Below are 22,946 nucleotides of genomic sequence, written 5' to 3' on the forward strand. Positions count from 1 at the left end.
AGTGGCTATATCAATTTACATTCCTTTGTCAGTTGTTTCATTTATTATTTTCTCCCATTCTGAGGGTTGTCTTTTCACTTTGCTTAGTTGGGAAAATTTCCTGGAGAAGGAAATGGTAACCCACTCTATTATTCTTGCCTGGAAAGTCCCATGAACGGAGGAGCCTGGTTGGCTACTGTCCATGGGGTCGCAAAGAGTCGGACAAGACTAAGCGACTTCACTTCACTTCATAGTTTCCTTTGCTGTGCAACAGCTTTTAAGTATAACCATGTCCCATTTGCTTACTTTTGTTTTTATTTCCATTACTCTAGGAGGTGGGTCATAGAGGAGCTTGCTTTGATTTATGTCATCGAGTGTTCTGCCTATGTTTTCCTCTAAGAATTTCCGGTCTTACATTTAGATCTTTAATCCATTTTGAGATTATCTTTGTGTATGGTGTTAGGAAGTGTTCTAATTTCATTCTTTCACTTATGGGTGTCCAGTTTTCCCAGCACCATTTATTGAAGAGGCTGTCTTTGCCCCATTGTATATTCTTGCCTTCTTTCTCAAAAATAAGGTTCTCTAAGGTCCATGGGTTTATTTCTGGGCTTTCTATCTTATTCCATTGGTCTATATTTCTGTTTTTGTGCCAATACCATACTATCTTGATGACTTTAGCTTTGTAGTATAATCTGAAGTCAAGAAGATTGATTCGTCTTCCTCCATTCTTCTTTCTCAAGACTGCTTTGGCTATTCGGGATCTTGTGTGTTTCCATATGAATTGTGAACATTTTTGTTCTAGTTCTGTGAAAAATGTCATTGGTAATTTGATAGTAGATTGCATTTGCTAGTATAGTCACTTTCACAATATTGTTTCTTCCTACCCAAAAACATGGAATATCTCTCCATCTGTTTATGTCATCTTTTATTTCTTTCATTAGTATCTTATAATTTTCTGTGTACAGTTTTTTGTCTCCTTAGGTAAGTTTGTTCCTAGATGTTTTATTCTTTTTGTTTCAATGGTGAATGGGATTGATTCCTTAATTTCTCTCTCTGATTTTCTGTTGTTAGTATATAGAAATGCAAGTGATTTCTGTTCATTTATTTTTGTATCCTGCCACTTTGCTAAATTCATCTCTTAGCTCTAGTAATTTTCTGATAATTTCTTTGGGTTTTCTATGTATAGTATCATGTCATCTGCCAATAATAAGAGTTTTACTTCTTCTTTTCCGATGTTCACTTTTTTAAATTTCTCTTTCTTCTCTGACTCCTGTATCTAGGACTTCCACAACTATGTTGAATAATAGTGGTGAAAGTGAAAACCCTTGTCTTGTTCCTGATCTTAGGGTGAATGCTTTCAGTTTTTCAAAATTGTGAATAGTGTTTGCTGTAGGCTTATCATTATTGGCTTTTACTATGTTTAGGTAGGTTCCTAGTATTAGGTAGTTAGGGTAGGAAAAGGATTTAAAAAAAAAAAGCCTCTAGATGAAAGTGAAAGAGGAGAGTGAAAAAGTTGGCTTAAAGCTCAACATTCAGAAAACGAAGATCATGGCATCTGGTCCCATCACTTCATGGAAAATAGATGGGGAAACAGTGGAAACAGTGGCAGACTTTATTTTTGGGGGCTCTAAAATCACTGCAGATGGTGACTTCAGCCATGAAATTAAAAGACGCTTACTCCTTGGAAGAAAAGTTATGACCAACCTAGATAGTATATTCAAAAGCAGAGACATTACTTTGCCGACTAAGGTCCGTCTAGTCAAAGCTATGGTTTTTCCTGTGGTCATGTATGGATGTGAGAGTTGGACTGTGAAGAAGGCTGAGCGCTGAAGAATTGATGCTTTTGAACTGTGGTGTTGGAGAAGACTCTTGAGAGTCCCTTGGACTGCAAGGAGATCCAACCAGTCCATTCTGGGGAGTTCCTTGGAAGGAATGATGCAAAAGCTGAAGCTCCAGCACTTTGGCCACCTCATGCGAAGAGTTGACTCATTGGAAAAGACTCTGATGCTGGGAGGGATTGTAGGCAGGAGGAGAGGGGACGACCGAAGATGAGATGGCTGCATGGCATCACTGACTTGATGGACGTGAGTCTGAGTGAACTCCAGGAGATGGTGATGGACAGAGAGGCCTGTGATTCATGGGGTTGCAAAGAGTCGGACACGACTGAGCGACTGAACTGAACTGAACTGAAAAGCCAAAGAAGGAAAAAAGTTCAAGAAAATATAACAAAAGTAGGTTCAAGGACCAGAGTGAGGACTTCAGGTAAAAGAAACAGCCCTCCTGACTAGCCCAATCTACATAGGGCAGGCTCAGGGGGAGGAGAAAAAGCACAAAAAGAGGAGCCAAAGTTGAGCCAGCAGCTTATCTTCTTTTCACATCTTTTGAGTCAGCCTGCCCTCACACCTCAAGGTGTATTATCCTTTGTTTTTTCCTAATAAATTGAACTGTTAACACTGATTCGTCCGTCACTTCAGAGTTTGGCTGTGGCGAGACAGAACCAAGGAAATTACACACTTTTCCGACATTATGATGTTAGAAGAGGAAAAAGGAGTGCAAAATGGGGGTGGCTAAAAGACTAAGAAGAGAAGCCCACAGCTCTGTTTTGGCTCCTCTTTTTATATGTTTCTACTCCTCCTCCTGAGCCTGCCCTATGCAATCTGGGCTAGCCAGGGGTTGTTTCTTTTACCTGAAGTCCTCACTCTGGTCCTTGGACCTTCCTTTATTCTGTTTTCCCAGGCTTCTCCCTTCTTTTTCTTTTAACCACTGCCATTTCGGACTCCTTTTTCCTATTCTGACTACCTAAATTTCTATGCCCAATTTATGAATCATTTTAATCATAAATGGGTGCTGAACTTTGTCAAAGACTTTTTCTGCATCTATTGAGGTTATCATATGGTTTTTATCTTTCAATTTGTTAATATGGTGTATCACATTGATTGATTTGCATACGTTGAAGAATCCTTGCATCCCTGGAATAAACCGAGCTTTATCATGGCATATTAACTTTTTAATGTGTTTTTGAATTCTATTTGCTAACATGTTCTTGAGGTTTTTGCATCTATGTTCATTCATGATATCAGCCTGTAGTTTTCTTTTTGTGTGTTATCCTTGTCTGGTTTTGGTATCAGGGTGATGTTGGCCTTGTAGAATGAGTTTGTAGGTATTCCTTCCTCTGTAATTTTTTGAAAGAGTTTCAGAAGGATACACATTAGCTTTTCTCTAAATATTTGCTTGATAGAATTCTCCTGTGAAGCCATCTGGTCCTGGACTTTTGTTTTTGGGAGATTTTTTAAATCACAGTTTCGATTTCAGTGATTGTAATTGGGTTGTTCATAATTTGTGTTTCATCCTGGTTCAGTCTTGGAAGACTGAACTTTTCTAAGAATCTGTGCATTTCTTCCAGGTTATCCATTTTGTTGCCATATAGTTGTTCATAAGTGTCTTTTTTTTCTATTTTTTTTAAAAAATATAAATTTATTTATTTTAACTGGAGGTTAACTATTTTACAATATTGTATTGGTTTTGCCATACATCAACATGAATACACCACAGGTATACACGTGTTCCCCATCCTGAGCCCCCCTCCTTCCTCCCTCCCCATACCATCCCTCTGGGTCGTCTCAGTGCACCAGCCCCAAGCATCCAGTATCATGCATCGAATCTGGACTGGTGATTCGTTTCATAATCCTTTATATTTCTACATTGTCTGATGTAACCTCTCCCTTTTCATTTCTAATTTTGTCGATTTGATTCTTGTCTCTCTCTCTCTCTTTTTTTTTTTTTTTTCTCAATGAGTCTGGCTAAAGGTTTGTCAATTTTATTTATCTTCTCAAAGAACCAGCTTTTAGTTTTATTTATCTTTTCTATTCTTTCTTTCATTTCTTTTTCAATTATTTCTGCTCCAGATCTTTATGATTTCTTCTGTCTGCTAATTTTTTTTTTGTTCTTCTTTTTCTAGTTGCTTTAGGTGTAAAGTTAAGTTGTGTATTTGATGTTTTTCTTGTTTCTTGAGGTAGGATTGCATTGCTATAAACTTCTCACTTAGAAGTGCTTTTGACTCAACCCATAGGTTTTGAGTTGTCAATTTTCATTGTCATTTTTTTCTAGAAATTTTTTGGTTTCTCTTTTGATTTCTTCAGTAACCTGTTGGTTATTTAGAAACATACTGTTTAATCTACATGTGTTTGTGTTTTTTTCATTTTTCATTTTTATTTTTTGTAATTGATATCTAGTCTCATAACATTGTGGCTGGAGAAGGTGCTGGAAATGATTTTGATTCTCTTCAAATTCAGTTCAGTTCAGTCACTCAGTTGTGTCCGACTCTTTGCCACCCCATAAATCGCAGCATGCCAGGCCTCCCTGTCCATCACCATCTCCCAGAGTTCACTCAGACTCACGTCCATCGAGTCAATGATGCCATCCAGCCAGCTCATCCTCGGTCGTCCCCTTCTCCTCCTGCCCCCAATCCCTCCCAGCATCAGAGTCTTTTCCAATGAGTCAACTCTTCGCATGAGCTGGGCAAAGAACTGGAGCTTCAGCTTTAGCATCATTCCTTCCAAAGAAATCCCAGGGTTGATCTCCTTCAGAATGGACTGGTAGGATCTCCTTGCAGTCCAAGGGACTCTCAATAGTCTTCACAAACACCACAGTTCAAAAGCATCAACTCTTTGGCGTTCAGCATTCTACACAGTCCAAATCTCACATCCACACATGACCACAGGAAAAACCATAACCTTGACTAGACGGACCTTAGTCAGCAAAGTAATGTCTCTGCTTTTGAATATACTATCTACGTTGCTCATAACTCTTCTTCCAAGGAGTAAGCGTCTTTTAATTTCATGGCTGCAGTCACCATTTGCAGTGATTTTAGAGCCCCCCAAAATAAAGTCTGACACTGTTTCCACTGTTTCCCCATCTATTTCCCATGAAATGATGGGACTGGATGCCATGATCCTCGTTTTCTGAATGTTGAGCTTTAAGCCAACGTTTTCACTCTCCTCTTTTGCTTTCATCAAGAGCCTTTTTAGTTCCTCTTCACTTTCTGCCATAAGGGTGGTGTCATCTGCATATCTGAAGTTATTGATATTTCTCCTGGCAATCTTGATTCCAGTTTTTGTTTCTTCCAGTCCAGCGTTTCTCATGATGTACTCTGCATATAAGTTAAATAAGCAGGGTGACAATATACAGCCTTGACGCACTCTGTTTCCTATTTGGAACTTCTCTGTTGTTCCGTGTCCAGTTCTAACTGTTGCTTCCTGACCTGCATACAGATTTCTCAAGAGGCAAGTTAGGTGGTCTGTTATTCCCATCTCTTTCAGAATTTTTCACAGTGTATTGTGATCCACACAGTCAAAGGCTTTGGCGTAGTCAATAAAGCAGAAATAGATGTTTTTCTGGAACTCTCTTGCTTTTTGCATGATCCAGCGGATGTTGGCAATTTGATCTCTGGTTCCTCTGCCTTTTCTAAAACCAGCTTGAACATCAGGGAGTTCACGGTTAATGTATTGCTGAAGGGGCTTAGAGAATTTTAAGCATTACTTTACTAGCATGTAAGATGAGTGCAATTGTGCGGTAGTTTGAGCATTCTTTGGCATTGCCTTTCTTTGGAGTTGGAATGAAAACTGACCTTTTCCAGTCCTGTGGCCACTGCTGAGTTTTCCAAATTTGCTGGCATATTGAGTGCAGCACTTCCACAGCATCATCTTTCAGGATTTGAAGCAGCTCAACTGTAACTCCATTACCTCCACTAGCTTTGTTCATAGTGATGCTTTCTAAGGCCAACTTGACTTCACATTCCAAGATGTCTGGCTCTAGATGAGTCATCACATCATCATGATTATCTAGGTCGTGAAGATCTTTTTTGTACAGTTCTTCTGTGTATTCTTGCCACCTCTTCTTAATATATTCTGCTTCTGTTAGGTCCATACCATTTCTGTCTTAAAATTAGTGAGGTTTGATTTGTGACCCAAGATGTGGTCTGTCCTGGAGAATGTTCCATGTAAATTTGATAAGAAGGTGTATTCTTCTGAATTTGGATGGAACTTCCTAAAGATATCAATGAGATCTATCTCACCTAATATATCATTTAAGACTTGTATTTCCTTGTTAATTTTCTCTTTTGGTGATCTGTTCACTGGCGTGAGTGGGGTGTTAAAGTCTCCTACTATGATTGTGCTACTGTCAGTTTCTCCTTTTGTGCCTTTTAGTGCTTGTCTTATTTATTGAGGTGTTCCTATGTTGGATGCATAGGCACTTACAATTGTTATGTCTTCCTCTTGTATTGATTCCTTGATCATTATGTAGTGTCCTTCCTTATCTCTTGTAATATTCTTTATTTTAAGGTCTATTTTGTCTGATATGAGGATTGCTACTCTAGCTTTCGTTTGCTTTCCATTTTCATGGAATATATTTTTCCATCCTCTCACTTTCAATCTATATGTGTCTTGAGATCTGAAGTGGATTTCTTGGAGACAGCATATATATGGGTCTTGTTTTATATCCATTGAGCCAGTCTGTGTCTCTTGCTTGGCACATTTAATCCATTTACATTTACAGTTATTATTGATATATATGTTCCTATTGCCATTTTCTTTTTTTTTTCATTTTTTTATTTTAATTGGAGGTTAATTACTTTACAATATTGTATTGGTTTTGCCATTCTTGGGGTTTGATTTTGTAGATCTCTTTCTTCTTTTGTATTTCCTGTTTAAGTCCCTGTATCATTTGTTGTAAAGCTGTTTTAGTGGTACTGAATTTTGTTAACTTTTGCTTGTCTGAAAATCTTTTGATTTCTCCATCAATTTTGAATGAGAGCCTTGCCAGGAAGAGTAATCTTGGTTGTAGATTTTCCTCTTTCAGTGCTTTAAATATACCCTGCTATTCCCTCCTTTCATTCAGAGTTTCTGCTGAAAGATCAGCTGTTAAACATATGAGGTTTCCCTTGTATATGTTGCTTTTCCCTTGCTGCTTTTATTATTCTTTCTTTCTGTTTAATCTTTGTTAGTTTTAAGTTAGTACATATCTTGGCATGTATCTCCTTGAGTCTATCCTTTATGGGACTCTTTATGTCTCTTGGACTTGGTTGACTGTTTCCCTTTCTATGCTGGGGAAATTTTCAACTATAATCTCTCCAAAATTTTTCTCATACCATTCTTTTTTCTCTTCTTCATCTGGGACCCCTATAATTCGAATGCTGGTGCATTTGATATTGTCTCAGAGGACTCTGAGACTGTCCTCAGTTCTTTTCATTCTTTTTACTTTATTCTACTCTTCATAAGTTATTTCCACTATTTTCTCTTCCAGTTCACTGATTCATTCTTCTGCTTTATATATTCTGCTATTGATTCCTTCTAGAGCATTTTTAATTTCAGTAGCTGTGTTGTTTGTCTTTGTATATTTATTCTTCAATTCTTCTAGGTTTTGCTAATTTATTCTTGTATTTTCCCCATTTTTGTTTTCAAGGTTTTTGATCATTTTTACTATCATTATTCTCTATTATATTTTAGGTAGTTTGCCTATTTCTTCTTCATTTATTTGAACTTCTGTGTTTCTAATTTGTTCCTACATTTGTGAAGTATTTCTCTGCCATTTCTTTTCTTTTCTTTTTTCTTTTTTAACTTACTGTGTTTGAGGTCTCCTTTTCCCAGGCTTCAAGGTTGAGTCCTTTCTTCCTTTTGGTTTCTGCTGTACTAAAGTTCGTCCAGTGGTTTGTGTAAGCTTCGTATAGGGTGAGATTTGTACTCAGGTTTTTGTTTTTGTTTTTGTTTTTGTTTTATCATCTGCTGGGCAAGGCTGGGTGAGGTGGTAATCCTGTCTGCTGGTGATTAGGTTTGGTTTTTTGTTTTATTTGTTGTTTGGATGAAGTGCTACTCCTCAGGGTGCTACTGGTGGTTGGGTGATGCAGGATCTTGTATTCCAGTGGTTTCCTATGAGGTAATTGTAACTATTTGATACTCCCTGGGTTTGGTTCTCTGGTATTCTAGGGTCTTGAAGTCAGTGTTCCCACACCAAAGGCCCAGGGCTTGATCTCTGGTCAGGAATGAAGATTCCACAAGTGGTTTGTTATGGCATTAAGTGTGATTACCCAAAACAAATACCCCAGAATGAGAAACCAAAGATGAACCCCAAACAAATGGCAGTTACAAAATCAGGCAAATAATAATTACAATGATGATATGTATATATATATATATATATATATATATATATATATATATATATACACACACACACACACCCATAAGCAAAATCAAAACAGTCCAAGAAAAATTAAGCAGATTAAACTCACCCAGTGAACAAATGAAACCAAAAATTATGGCAAACAGTTAAGAACAAAACTAAGTAAAGCACAAACTGGAAAAAAAACTAAAGCAAGGTGCCAAGTGGGGAAGTAAATTAATGAAAACAAAACTAAAAAATATATTGAGAGGAAAGTAAAGAAAGAAAATAGAAAGAATAGATATGCAAAGTTAAATAGAGGTAGATAAAGAATATTTATATTCATTAAAATTTAACTGAAAGGGGAAAAGAACAGTAAGGATAGCAAACAAAGGAATAACTGTAGAAAATCATAATAGGTTCAAAAAGTTAAAAATTGAATTTAAGATAAAATAATAGAAAAAAAAAAGAAGGAAAATTCCACAGAACTGCAAAAGCCCAACATAGAGGCAGAGGTTTAGAACAACAAAAAAAAAATGTGTTATTAAAAAAAATTCAAAAGCTTAATTAGCTTCCATAGTGTTAATAAAATTGACAACTACAGCAGAGGGGGACAAAAAAGGAAAAAGAGACAGAAAATCCAAAAGTAAATACAGAAAAAGTCAAAATATAAGAATAATAAATGTTTTCCTTGAGTCATTCCTGTCAGGGTCCTTTCCCTCTCTGGAAGTCACAGTCCACCTCACCTCCCTAGGATGCCCTCCAAAACTGTGCTGGTCTCTGGACCTGCTGTGAGGGCAGCTCAGATTCTAATGTGGTCCTACACCTGTGTGTTCTTGCCTCCAATGTCCACAGCTATCAGAGCTAGTGCAGTTTCTTTTGTGGTAGCTCTCAATGTCCTTTTATATATTCTATAGACACAGAGTCTGCCTAGTTGATCATGTGGATTCAATCTGCAGCTTGTATAGCTTTGGGGAAGGTTTTGGGTCTTCTTCCTTAGCCACACTGACCTTGAATTTTAATTGTGGTTTTATTTCCACCTCTGCATATGGTTTGTCAAATGGGGTTTGCTCCTGAGGCTGCCCTGGAGAACTTGGGTCTGCTCCAGTGAGGGCCAAATGTGGAGGTGGTGCAGCTGCTTGGGTCGCAGGGGTTTTGGCAGCACCAGGTACTCAGGAGTTGGCAGCTAGGGCAGCAGGAAATACAGTGCTCTAGAAGGGTATGGTAACCAGTACTGGCCAGTACTCTCCAGTAGTCTTGTCTGGAGAACTCCCATGACAGAGAAGCCTGACAGGCCACAGTCCACAGGGTACAAAGAGTTGGACATAACTGAAGCAACCTCACATGCATAGATGCAAGGCTTTTTTTTTTTTTTTTGCTTTTGGCAGCTCTGCCCCAGTGATAGTTGAGCATGAAGGTGACACAGCTGCTTGGTCGTCAGAACCCTGGTGGTACCAAGTATGCAGGGACATGTACTGCCTCAGTCGCAGGAGTTATGGCCCAATCAGAGTCTTTTTTTGAGCCTCTGGTAGCTGGCAATAAGAAGGCCTCTTTGGCCAGTCTTTCTCCCTAGTTCTGCCTGTTCAGGTACTTAGAGGGCTCCCTTGCCTGGGGTCCTTCTCTGTTGTTTGGTGCATCAGGCACATAGAGTGTCCCCACTGGCTGTGATCCGACTCTGTAGATCAGAGTGTCAGGCGCTTAAATGGGCACCCTGTGTGGGATCTTACTCTGTAGTTCAGTGTGTCAGGCACTTGATGGGCCAGCCTCTCTGTTGTTCATCTGCTAATGCTGGGGTGTAGAGAGAGAGAGGTTATGATGATGGCTCCACCTCCTATGTGTGACTCAGCAGTATTGCCTTGCTTCCATGTCTGTCTGGCTTTCCTCCACAGGCAATTCCCACCACAATCCTCCCTCACATCCCCTTGGCCCATCTGTCTGCAGTCAACAGCAGCCCGCACCCTGAGATTGCTCTGAAATTCTTACTGTCCAGCTCCCAGCTGCTGCACCTTCTAGGGGACCTGTGTCCTGTCCAAGATACATATGGCTGTGGCAACGACTGTCTGATTTTCTTTCCATTTAGCCTGCCACAAATCAGCTCTTTCACTCTCAGCCTTAAGTGTTTCTCCTCTGGTTTAGACAACTGCCCTTATATGAAGTTTGAACCCCTGCTTCAGTTCCCCCATCTACTGAGGGCAGGTCCAGTCCTTCCCCCTAGTTCCTTCATCCTACCAAGTTTTGCATGGTTCTATACGTTTTTTTCTTGGTGGTCGTGTACTCCTCTCTCCTCTCAGCTGGTGTTCTGTATGCACTTCTGTGTCTGAAGGTGCATTCCTAATGTATCCATGGAGAGAAATGTACTCCACATCTACCTACTCCTCCGTCATCTTGTTCTCTTTAAGCTATCATCTGTTTTTCGTTTCTAATTTTATTGAATTGAGTCCTCGCTCTTTTTTTCTTGGTGCGTCTAGCTGAAGATTTATCCATTTTATCTTTTGAAAGAACCAGCTTTTAATTTCATTGATTTTTATATAGTTTTCTTTGCCTATATTTGGAGAAGGAAATGGCAACCCATTCCAGTATTCTTGTCTGGAAAATCCCATGGACGGAGGAGCCTGGTCAATTATAGTCCATGGAGTCACAGAGTTGGACATGACTGAGTGACTTCTCTCTTTCTCTCTTTCTCTTTCTTGCCTATATTACCTGTATTTCTGCTCTTATTTTCATGGGCTTCCCAAGTGGCTCAGTTTGTAAGGGGAGCTTTATTTCTTTCCTTCTACTAACTTTGGATTTTGTTTTCTCCTCGTTCTCTAGTTGCTTCAGAAGTAAGGTGTTTGTTTATTTGGTATTTTTCTTCTTTCCTGAGGTGGTAAGATTCTATTGCTACAAACTTCACTCTTAGAATTGCTTTCGGTATGTCTCCAAATTTTGGATCATGGTGTTGGTTGTTGTTTGTCTCCAGGTATTTTTTTCTTTCCTCTTTGATTCAGTTATCCATTTGTTGTTTAGACACGACTGAGTGATTTCACTTTCACTTTTCACTTTCATGAATTGGAAAAGGAAATGGCAACCCACTCCAGTGTTCTTGCCTGGAGAATCCCAGTGATGAGGGAGCCTGGTGGGCTGCCATCTATGGCGTCACACAGAGTCAGACACGACTGAAGTGACTTAGCAGCAGCAGCAGCAGCAGCAACATATTCTGTAGCCTCCACTTGTTTGTGTTTTAACAGTTTGGTTTCCTCTAACTGACTTTTAATCCCATATCCCTGTGGTTGGGAAAGATGCTTGGTATGATTCCAATTTTCTTAACAATATAGAAGATTGATATGTGACCCAGAAGTGATTTATCCTGGAGAATGTTTTATGGGCATTTGGGAAGAAAGTATAAAGAGCTGATTTCCAATGGAATGTTCTATAAATGTATATTAAGTCCATCTGATCTAATATGTCATTTAATATCTGTGTTACCTAATTCACTTTCTATCTGGATGATCTGTCCATAGGTGAAAGTTGGGTATTAATGTACCACACTGTTATTCCGGTACTGTCAATTTCTTTTATAGTGTTGGCACTTATCATACATATTGAGATGCTCCCTTGTTGACTGTATACATATTTAAAATTGTTATAGTTTCTTGGATTGATTCTTTGATCATTATGTAGCATCCTTTGTTTCTCATATGTGTCTTTCTATTAAAGTCTATTTTGTGTGATATGAGTATTACTCCTCCAACTTTTTTAAATTTCCATTTTCATGCAACATTTTCAGTCTGTATATGTCCCTAGATCTGAATTGAATCTCTTGTAGATACTGGTCCTTAGTGTATCCATTCAGTCAATGTTTCAGGTTGATGCATTTAATCTATTTATTTTAATATTGATTATTGATATCAGTTATTATTGATATAAGAATTCTTATTATCATTTTCTTAATTATTTTGGATTTTTGAAGGTTCTTTTTCCCTTTCTCATTTGTCCTCTTCTCTTGTAATTTAATGTCTGTCTTTCATGGTGTGTTTGGATTGCTTTTTTCTTTTGTGTGTGTGTTTGTCATTGTAGATTTTTGGTTTGCCATTCCCGTATAGTTTTGATATAACAGTAATTCTATACATTTACAAGATTGTTTTAATTCAATTATCTATTAACTTCAAATGTATTTACAGTATCTTGCAGCTTCTTCTCATGATTGATGGTTTTGATACGGCTTGTGTGTGGATGATTTACTACCTATACATTATGTTTACCTTTACTGGTGAGCTTCCTCACTGCAATGTTCTTCATTCTAATTCTGGTGTCATTTTTTGTTTCTCTTCTTCAAAAGACAAGGTGCTCAGGGCTGGTGCACTGGGATGACCCTGAGGGATGGGATGGGGAGGAAGGTGGGAGGGAGGTTCAGGATGGGGAACACATGAACTCTCATGGCAGATTCATGTAAATGTATGGCAAAAACCACCACGATATTGTAAAGTAATTAGCCTCCAATTAAAATAAATAAATTGAAAAAATAATAAAAACTCCATTACAGACAAACCTGGGAAATAAAAAATAAGTTCCTTTAGAATTTACTGTAACTCTGTTATGTCAGTGCTGTGTCCTCTTAGCTTTCGCTTGTCTCTAATACTTTTGATTATTCCTTTGAATCTGAACAATGGTTTTGCAAGCTAGAGTTTACTTTGTTGTAGTTTTTCTTTTTTTCCCCCCTTTCATCACTTTATATATATCATGCCATTACCTTCTAGCCTGCAGAGTTTCTGCTGAAAAATCCACTGATAACCTTGGGGTTCCCTTGCATATATTTTTATTTTTCCCTTGTTGTTTAGTTTTTTTTTTTAAATTTATTTCTGATTGGAGGATAATTGCTCCAAAATAATGTGAATCAACCATACATGTACATATGTCCCATCCTTCTGAACATCCCTCCCACCCTCCCAACACATCCCATTCCTCTAGGTTGTACAGAGTACAGCATTGAACTCCCTATGTTATACAGCAACTTCCCACTAGCTATCTGTTTAATATGTGGTAAAGTCCATGCTTCAATGCTGCTCTTTAAATTAGTCCAACACTCAGGCTTCCCTGGTGGCTCAACTGGTAAAGAATCTGCCTGCAATGCGGGAGACCTGGGCTCAATCCCTGGGTTGGGAAGATCCCCTGGAGAAGGGAACAGCAACCCACTTCAGTATTCTGACCTGGAGAATCCTCCATGGGATCACGAAGAGTCGGACACGACTGAGTGACTTTCACTTTCACTTTTCTCCTTCCCCTAGTGTGTCCACAAGTCCATTCTCTACATCTGCATCTCCACTCCTTTTTTACAAATGAGTTTATCAATACTATTTTTTCTAGATTCCATATAGATGAATTAATATACAATATTTGTTTTACTCTTTCTGACTTACTTCAATCTATATAACTGGCTCTAGGTTCATCTATTTCAATTCACATTTGTTTTATGGCTGAGTAGTGTTCCAAAGTGTGTGTGTGTGTGTGTGTGTGTGTGTGTGTGTATATATATATACATGTATATTAACTTTTTTATCCATTCATCAGTCGATGGATATCTAGATTGACTCCATATCCTGATTGTTGTAAATAGTGCTGCAATGAATATTGGTGTACATATGTCTTTTGTAAATTTATTTTTTAATTAGAGGAAAACTGCTTAATGATATTGTGTTGGTTTCAACCATACAAAGATATGTTTCAATCATAATTATATATTTGTTGTTTAGTGGCTAAGTCATGCCCAATTCTGTGACCCCATGGACTGCAGCATGCCACGCTTTTCTGTCCTTCACTATCTCCTAGACTGTGCTCAAACTCATGTTCATCAAGTCAGTGATGCTGTTCAACCATCTCATCCTCTTTCACCCTCTTCTCCTTTTGCCTTCAATCTTCCCATGAGGGTCTTCTCCAGTGAGTTGGCTCTATTCACTAGGTGGCCAAAGTATTGGAGTTTCAGCTTCAGCATCAGTTCTTCTAATGAATATTCATGACTGATTTCCTTTAGACTTCACTGGTTTGATTTCTTTACAGTACATAGGAATCTTCTTCACCACCACAACTCAAAAGCATCAATTCTTTGGTGCTTAGCCTTGTTTATGGTCCAGGTCTCATATCCGAACATGACTACTGGAAAAACCATAGGTTTGACTATATACACCTTTGTTGGCAAAATGATGTCTCTTCTTTTTAATATGCTGTCTTAGTTATCATAAATTTTCTTCCAAAAAGCAAGCATCTTCCAAAAAGTCATTTCATGACTGCAGTCACCATCTGCAGTGATTTGGACACCAAGAAAATAATGTCTGTTACTGTTTCCACTTTTCCCCCTTCTATTTGCCATGAAGTGATGGGACTGGATGTCATGATCTTTCTGTTTTGAATGTTGAGTTTTAAGCCAGCTTTTTCACTCTCCTCTTTCACCTTTATCAAGAAGGATTTTAATTCCTCTTCAATTTCTAACATTAGAGTCGTAACTTATGCATATTTGAGGTTGTTGATATTTCTCTCAGAAAACTTAATTCCAACTTGTGATTCACCCAGTCCAGCATTTCACATGATGTCCTATGAATACAAGTTAAATAAGTGGGGTGATAATGTACATCCTTGTTATATTCATTTCCCAACTTTGAACAGTCAATTGTTCCATGTCTTGTTCTAGCTATTGCTTCTTGACCTGCATACAGGTTTCTCAGGAGATGGAAGTAGTGATGTGGTATTCCCATATCTTTAAGAATTTTGTACAGTCTGTTGTGATCAACACATTCAAGGGCTTCAGTGTAGTCAATACTGCAGAAGCAGATATTATTCTGGAATTGTCTTGCTTTTCCTATAATACAACAAATGATGGCAATTTGATCTCTGGTTCCTCTTCCTTTTCTAAATCCAGTTTGTACCTATGTAAATTCTCTGTTCAGATGCTGTTGAAGCCTAGCTTAGAGGATTTGAGAAATTACCTTGCTAGCATGTGAAATGAGCTCAGTTAAACCATAGATTAAACATTCTTTTTTATTACCCTTCTTTGAGATTGTAATAGAAACTGATCTTTTTCAGTCATGTGGTCATTGCTGAGCGTTCCAAAATTGCTGCTATATTGAGTGCAGCACTTTAACAGCAGCATCTTTTAGGATTTGAAATAGCTCAACTGGAATTCCTTCACTTCCCCTAGCTTTGTTCATAATGATGCTTCCTAAAGTCCACTTGACTTCACATTCCAGGATATCTGGCTGTAGGTAGGTAAGTTACCACACCATCATGGATATCTGGGTTATTAATACCTTTTTTGTATAGTTCTTCTGTGTATTCTTGCTACCTCCTCTTAGTCTTTTCAGCTTCGTTAGGTCTTTCCCATTTCTGTCCTTTATTGTGCCCATCTTCACATGAAATATTCCCTTGATATCTCCAATTTTCTGGAAGATATCTCTAGTCTTTCTCATTCTATTTATTTTCTCAATTTCTTTGCATTGTTCACTTTCAGTTCAGTTCAGTTCTACCACTCAGTCGTGTCCGACTCTTTGTGACCCCATGGCCTGCAGCACGCCAGGCCTCTCTGTCCATCACCAACTCCCAGAGTTTACGCAAACACATGTCCATTGAGTCAGTGATGCAATCCAACCATCTTATCCTCTGTTGTCTCCTTCTCCTGCCCTCAATCTTTCCCAGCATCAGGGTCTTTTCCAATGAATGAGTTCTTCACATCAGGTGGCCAAAATATTGGGGCTGCAGCTTCAACATCAGTCCTTTTCATGAACACCCAGGACTGAACTCCTTTAGGATGGACTGGTTGGATCTCCTTGCAGTCCAAGGGACTCTCAAGAGTCTTCTCCAACACAATTCAGAAGCATCAATTCTGCAGCACTCAGCTTCCTTTACAGTCCAACTCTCACATCCATACATGACTACTTGAAAAACCATAGCCTTGACTAGACGAAACTTTGTTGGCTAAGTAATGTCTCTGCTTTTTAATATGCTATCTAGGTTGGTCATAACTTTTCTTCCAAGGAGCAAGCATCTTTTAATTTCATGGCTGCAGTCACCATCTGCAGTGATCTTGGGGCCCAAGAAAATAAAGTCAGCCACTGTTTCCACTATTTCTCATCTATTTTCCATGAAGTAATGGGACCAGATGCCATGATCTTCGTTTTCTGAATGTTGAGCTTTAAGCCAACTTTTTGACTCTCCTCTTTCACTTTCATCAAGAGGCTTTTTAGTTCCTCTTCACTTTCTGCCATAAGGGTGGTGTCATCTGCATATCTGAAGTTATTGATATTTCTCCTGGCAATCTTGATTCCAGCTTGTGCTTCATCCAGCCCAGCATTTCTCATGATGTACTCTGCATATAAGTTAAAGAAGCATGGTAACAATATACAGCCTTGACATACTCCTTTTCCTATATCAAACCAGTCTGTTGTTCCATGTCCAGTTCTAACTGTTGCTTCCTGATCTGCATACTTATTTCTCAAGAGACAAGTCAGGTGGTCTGGTATTCCCATCTCTTTCAGAATTTTCCACAGTTTATTGTGATCCACACAGTCAACGGCTTTGTCATAGTCAATAAAGCAGAAATAGATGTTTTTCTGGAACTCTCTTGCTTTTTCCATGATCCAGCGGATGTTGGCAATTTGATCTCTGATTCCTCTGCCTTTTCTAAAGCCAACTTGAACATCTGGAAGTTCACAGTTCACATATTGTTGAAGTCTGGCTTGGAGAACTTTGAGCATTACTTTGCTAGCATGTGAGGTGAGTGTAGTTGTGCAGTAGTTTGAGCATTCTTTGGCATTGCCTTTCTTTGGGAATTGCTCACTTAAGAAACCTTTTTTTTTTTTTTTAATTTCTCCTTGCTATTCTTGCAAACTATGCATTAAGTTGGATGTATGTTTCCCTTTCTCCCTTGCCTTTTACTCCTCTTCTTTCCTCAGCTCTTCGTAAAACCTCATCAGACAACTATTTGCCTTCTTGCATTTCTTTTTCCTGGTGATGATTTTGGTTGCGACCTCCTGTACAACGTTATGACCTGCACCCATAGTTCTTCAGGCAATTTTTGTCTACTAGATTTAATTCCTTGAATCTATTTATCACTCCCATTGTATAATCATAAGAGATTTATTTAAGTTATACCTGAATTGCCTAGTGCTTTTTTTCTACTTTCTTCATTTAAGCCTAAATTTTGTGATGAAAATCTCATGATCTGAACTATAGTCATCTCCTGGTCTTCTTTGTACTGACTGTAGAGAGCTTCTCCATCTTTGGCCACAAAGAATAATCAATTGGTTTCATTTTTTAGCGTATGATGATGTTCATGTGTAGAGACGTCTCTTGTGTTTTTGGAAGAGGTTGTTTTCTATGACTAGTGTGTCCTTTTGCCAATTTTCTGTTAAGCTTTTCCTTTCTTCATTTTGTACTCCAAAGTCAAACTTGACTGTTATTCCAGGCATCTCTTGTCTTCCTACTTTTGCATTCTAATCCCCTGCTATGAATATATATATATATATATATATATATATATATATGTATATGTGTGAGTGTGTGTGTGTGTGTGTGTGTGTGTGTTAGTTCTAGAAGGTCTTGTAGGTCTTCAGAGAACTGTTTAATTAGATTCTTCCACATTAGTGGTTGAAACTTAGACTTGGATCACAGTAATGTTGAATGGTTTGCCTTGGAAACAAACCAAGATCACACTGTCAAAAATGAGAGAGGTTGCATCCAATCTCAAATTATTTTGTGTGTGTGTGTGTGTGTGTGTGTGTGTGTGTGTGTGTATCCCCTCCTCACTGAGCCTTCCTCCACTCTCCCCATTCCACCTCCTAGGTCATCACAGTGCACCAGGCTGTTTTGCCTGTGTCATATAGAAACTTTCCACTAGCTATGTATTTCACACATAATATTACGTATATGTCAATGTTACTTTCTCAGTTTGTCCCACCATCTCCTTTCTACACAGTGTCCAAAAGTGCATTCCCTAGGTCTGCATCTCCATTCCTTCTCTACAAATATGTTTATCAGTTACACTTTTCTAGATTTCATATGTATGTATGTATCAAAATACAATATTCAGTTTTGTCTTTCTGTTTTATTTCACTCTTTATAGCAGGCTCTAAGTTCATCCACCTCATAAAAAGGAAATTCATTCCTTTTTATGGGTAAGTTGTATTAATTGTTATGTGTACCACAACTTTTTTATGCATTCATCTCTCGATCAATATCTAGGTTGCTTCCATTTCCTGGCTTCTGTAAATATTATTTCAATGAACATTGTAGTATATGTGACTTTTAGAATTGTGAATTTCACAGAGTATATGCCTAGTAGTGATTTTGCTAGGTCATATGGCAGACTTATTCCTAGTATTTTTTTTTAAGAAAACTCCCTGCTGTTCTCCATAATAGCTGTATAATTTTACATTCCTGCCAACGGTATAGGAGGGTTCCCTTTTCTACACATCCTTTCCAGTATTTGTTGTTTGTAGATTTTTTTTTGATGGTGTTCTGACTTGTGCAAAGTAATACTTCATTGAAGCTTTGATTTGTATTTCTCTAATAATGAGTGATGTGGAGCATCTTTTCATGTATTTGTTGTCCATCTTTATGTCTTCTTTGGAGAAATGTTTGTTAGTTCTTCTGCCAATTTTATGATTGACTTGTTTGCTTTTCAGACAGTAAGCTAGCTGTATGATCTGTTTATACATTTCTGAGATTAATACTCTGTCTGTTGGTTCATTTGCAATTATGTTCTCCCATTCTGAGAGTTGTCTCTACATCTTGTTTATAATTTTCCTATACTGTGCAAATGCTTCTAAGTTTATTTAGGTCCCATTTTTTAATTTTTGTTTTTATGTCCATTACTCTAGGTGGTGGCTCAAAAAGAATCTTGCTGTGGTTTATATGAAAGAGTGTTCTGCCTATGTTTTCCTCTAAGAGCATTATAGATTTAGGCCTTGGATTTAAGTCTTAATGTCTTTAATATATTTTGAAAAATTTTTGTGTGTATGGTGTTAGGAACTGTTCTAATTTCATTCTTTTACACTTAGCTGTCCAGTTTTCTCAGCACAAAACTTATTGAAGAGGTTTATTTTCTTCTCCATTGTATATTCTTACCTCCTTTGTCAAAGATAAGGTTCACATATATGCTAAAGTTTTTCTCTGGTTTTTCTATCTTGTTCTATTGGTCTGTATTTCTCTTCTTTTGCCAGAACCATACTGTCTTGATAACTGTAACTTTGTTATAGTCTGAAGTCAAGAATATGATTCTTTCAGCTCCATTATTTTAAAGATTCCTTTTGCAAGTTTTTTTTGTGTGTGTTTCCATACAAATTTTGAAATGGGCCAATTTAATTCAGATGACCATTAAATCTACCACTGTGGGTATAAATCTCTTGGAATAAATGGAATAGTCCTCATAGTCAACCAAAGAGTCTGAAATGCAATCTTTGGGTGCAATATCAAAAATGACAGAAAGATATCTGTTTGTTTCCAAGGCAAGCCATTCAATATCACAATAATCCAAGTCTATGCCCAAAACACTAATGCCAAAGAAGCTGAAGTTGAATGGTTCTGTAAAGACCTAAAAGATCTTCTAGAACCATCACCCAAAAGGGATTTCCTTTCCATAATAGAGGACTGGAATGCAAAAGTAGGAAGTCAAGAGATACCTTGGAAAATTTGGTCTTGGAGTACAAAATGAAGCAGGGCAAACGCTAACAGAATTTTGTGAAGAGAATGCACTGGTCATAGCGAACACCCTCTTCCAACAACTTAAGAGACAACTCTACACATGGACATCACCAGCTGATCAGATTGATTATATTCTTTGCGCCAAAGATGGAGAAGCTCTATAGAGTCATCGAAAACAAGACTGGGAGCTGACTGTGGCTCAGATCGTGAACTCCTTATTGCAAAATTCAGACTTAAATTGAAGAAAGAAGGGAAAGTCACTAAGCCATTTAGGTATGACCTAAATCAAATCTTTTATGATTCTACAATGCAAGTGAAAAATAGATTCAAAGGATTAAATTCAATAGACAGAGTGCCTGAAGAACTATGGACAGAGGTTCGTGACATTGTACAGGAGGCAGTGACCAAGACCATTCCCATGAAAAAGTAACTAAAAAAGGTAAAATTGTTGTCTGATGAGGGCTTACAAATAGCTGAGAGAAGAGGAGCTAAAGGCAAAGGAGAAAAATAAAGATATAACCATCTGAAAGCAGACTTCCAAAGACTAGCAGGGAGAGATAAGAAAGCCTTCCTAAGTGATCAATGCAAAAAAATAGAGGAGAAAATAAAGTGGAAAAGACTGGAGATCTCTTCAAGAAAATTAGAGCTTAGAAGGGAACATTTCATGCAAAGATGGGCACAATAAAGGACAGAAATGATACGGACTTAACAGAAACAGAATAGATTGAGAAAAGGTGTTGAGAATACACAGAAGAACTATACAAAAATAAATTTTAATCACCCTGATAACCTGATGGTGTGATCACTCACCTAGAGCCATGCATCCTGGAATGAAAAGTGAAGTGGGCCTTAGGAAGCATCACTATGAAGCTAGTGGAAGTTATGGAATTCCAGTTGAGCTATTTGAAATCCTAAAAGATGATGCTGTGAAAGTGCTGTACTCAATATGCCAGCAATTTTGGAAAGTAAACAGTGGTCACAGGACTGGAAAATGTCAGTTTTCATTCCAGTACTAAAGAAAGGCAGTGCCAAACAATGTTCAAATCACCACACAATTGCCCTCATCTCACACACTACCAAAGTAATGCTCAAAATTCTCCAAGCCAGGCTTCAACAGTACATGAACCTAAGTGATCAAACTGTTGATCACTTCCAAATGTTCAAGCTGAATTTAGAAAATGCAGAGGAACCAGAGATCAAATTATCAACATCTGTTGGATCATTAAAAAAAAAAAAATCGATTCCAGAAAAGCATCTACTTCTTCATCAACTATGCCAAAGCCTTTGACTGTGTGGATCACAACAAACTGTGGACAGTTCTTCATGAGATGGGAATACCAGACCACCTGACCTGCCTCATGAGAAATCTGTATGCAGGTCAAGAAGCAACAGTTATAATTGGTGTGGAACAGTGGACTGGTTCCAAATTTGAAAAGGAATATGCCAAGGATATATATTGTTCCCCTGCTTATTTAACTTTTATGCAGCATCAGTTCAGTTCAGTCGCTCAGTCATGTCCGACTCTTTGTGACACCATGAATCGCAGCACGCCAGGCCTCCCTGTCCATCACCATCTCCCGGAGTCCACTCAGACTCACGTCCGAGGCCGTGATGCCATCCAGCCATCTTATCCTCTGTCGTCCCCTTCTCCTCCTGCCCCCAATCCCTCCAAGCATCAGAGTCTTTTCCAATAAGTCAACTCATTGCATGAGGTGGCCAAAGTACTGGAGCTTCAGCTTTAGCATTATTCCTTCCAAAGAAATCCCAGGGTTGATCTCCTTCAGAATGGACTGGTTGAATCTCCCTGCAGTCCAAGGGACTCTCAAGAGTCTTCTCCAACACCACAGTTCAAAAGCATCAATTCTTTGGCGCTCAGTCTTCTTCACAGTCCAACTCTTATATCCATACATGACCACAGGAAAAACCATAGCCTTGACTAGACAGACCTTAGATGGCAAAGTAATGTCTCTGCTTTTTAATATACTATCTAGGTTGGTCATAACTTTTCTTCCAAGGAGTAAGCGTCTGTTAATTTCATGGCTGCAATCACCATCTGCAGTGATTTGGAGCCCCAAAAATAAAGTCACTGTTTCCACTGTTTCCCCATCTATTTCCCATGAAGTGATGGGACCAGATGCCATGATCTTCGTTTTCTGAATGTTGAGCTTTATGCCAACTTTTTCAGTCTCCTCTTTCACTTTCAAGAGGCTTTTTAGTTCCTCTTCACTTTGTGCCATAAGGGTGGTGTCATCTGCATATCTGAGGTTATTGATATTTCTCCCGGCAATCTTGATTCCAGCTTGTGTTTCTTCCAGTCCAGCATTTCTCATGATGTACTCTGCATATAAGTTAAATAAGCAGGGTGACAATATACAGCCTTGATGTACTCCTTTTAAATACTGGGCTGGGAGAAGCACAAGCTGGAATCAAGATAGACAGGATGAATATCAATAACATCAGATGCACTGATGACACCACACTATGGCAGAAAGCAAAGAACTAAAGAGCCTCTTGATGAAAGTCAAAGAGAAGAGTAAAAAAGTTGGCTTGAAACTCAACATTCATAAAACTAAGATCATGGCATCACTTCATGGCAATTAGATGGGGAAACAATGGAAACAGTGGCAGACTATTTCCTTGGGCTCCAAGATCACTGTAGATGGTGACTACAGCAATGAAATTAAAAGATGCTTGATCCTTGCTAGAAAAGCTATGACCAACCTAGACAACATTTTAAAAAGTAGAGATATTACTTTGCTGACAAAGGTCCATCTAGTCAAAGCTTGGTTTTTCCAGTAATCATGTATGGATGTGAGAATTGGACTATAACAAAAGCTGAGCACTGAAGAATTTATGGTTTTTAACTGTGGTGTTGGAGAAGTCTCTTGAGAGTTTCTTGGACTGCAAGGAGATCCAACCAGTCAATCCTAAAGGAAATCAGTCCTGAATATTCATTCGAAGGATTGATGCTGAAGCTGAAACTCCAATACTTTGGCCACCTGATGTGAAGAACAGACTAATTTGAAAAGACCCTGATGTTGGGAAAGATTGAAGGTAGGAGGAGAAGGGGATGACAGAGGATGAGATGGTTGGATTGCATCACTGACTCAGTGGACATATGTTTGAGCAAACTCCAGGATTTG

The 22,946-nt window shown here is 38.3% G+C and overlaps 1 protein-coding gene across 1 annotated transcript in view; it reads right to left on the minus strand.

Annotated features, from left to right (window-relative positions):
* The window catches only part of OTC (ornithine carbamoyltransferase), a gene marked incomplete at its 5' end in the record, with an annotated part of 42,794 nt that extends 27,718 nt beyond the window's left edge, over positions 1-15,076 (minus strand). The window contains 7 exon segments of the mRNA NM_001285729.1: positions 1,660-1,664; positions 1,667-1,670; positions 9,366-9,386; positions 15,051-15,055; positions 15,057-15,063; positions 15,066-15,067; positions 15,070-15,076. Of these exon segments, the coding sequence (NP_001272658.1) occupies positions 1,660-1,664; positions 1,667-1,670; positions 9,366-9,386; positions 15,051-15,055; positions 15,057-15,063; positions 15,066-15,067; positions 15,070-15,076 (51 nt within the window).
* Positions 15,077-22,946: the final 7,870 nt, after the last annotated feature.

This window comes from Capra hircus, assembly GCF_001704415.2.
Source record: "Capra hircus breed San Clemente chromosome X unlocalized genomic scaffold, ASM170441v1, whole genome shotgun sequence".
Classification (NCBI taxonomy): Eukaryota; Metazoa; Chordata; class Mammalia; order Artiodactyla; family Bovidae; genus Capra; species Capra hircus.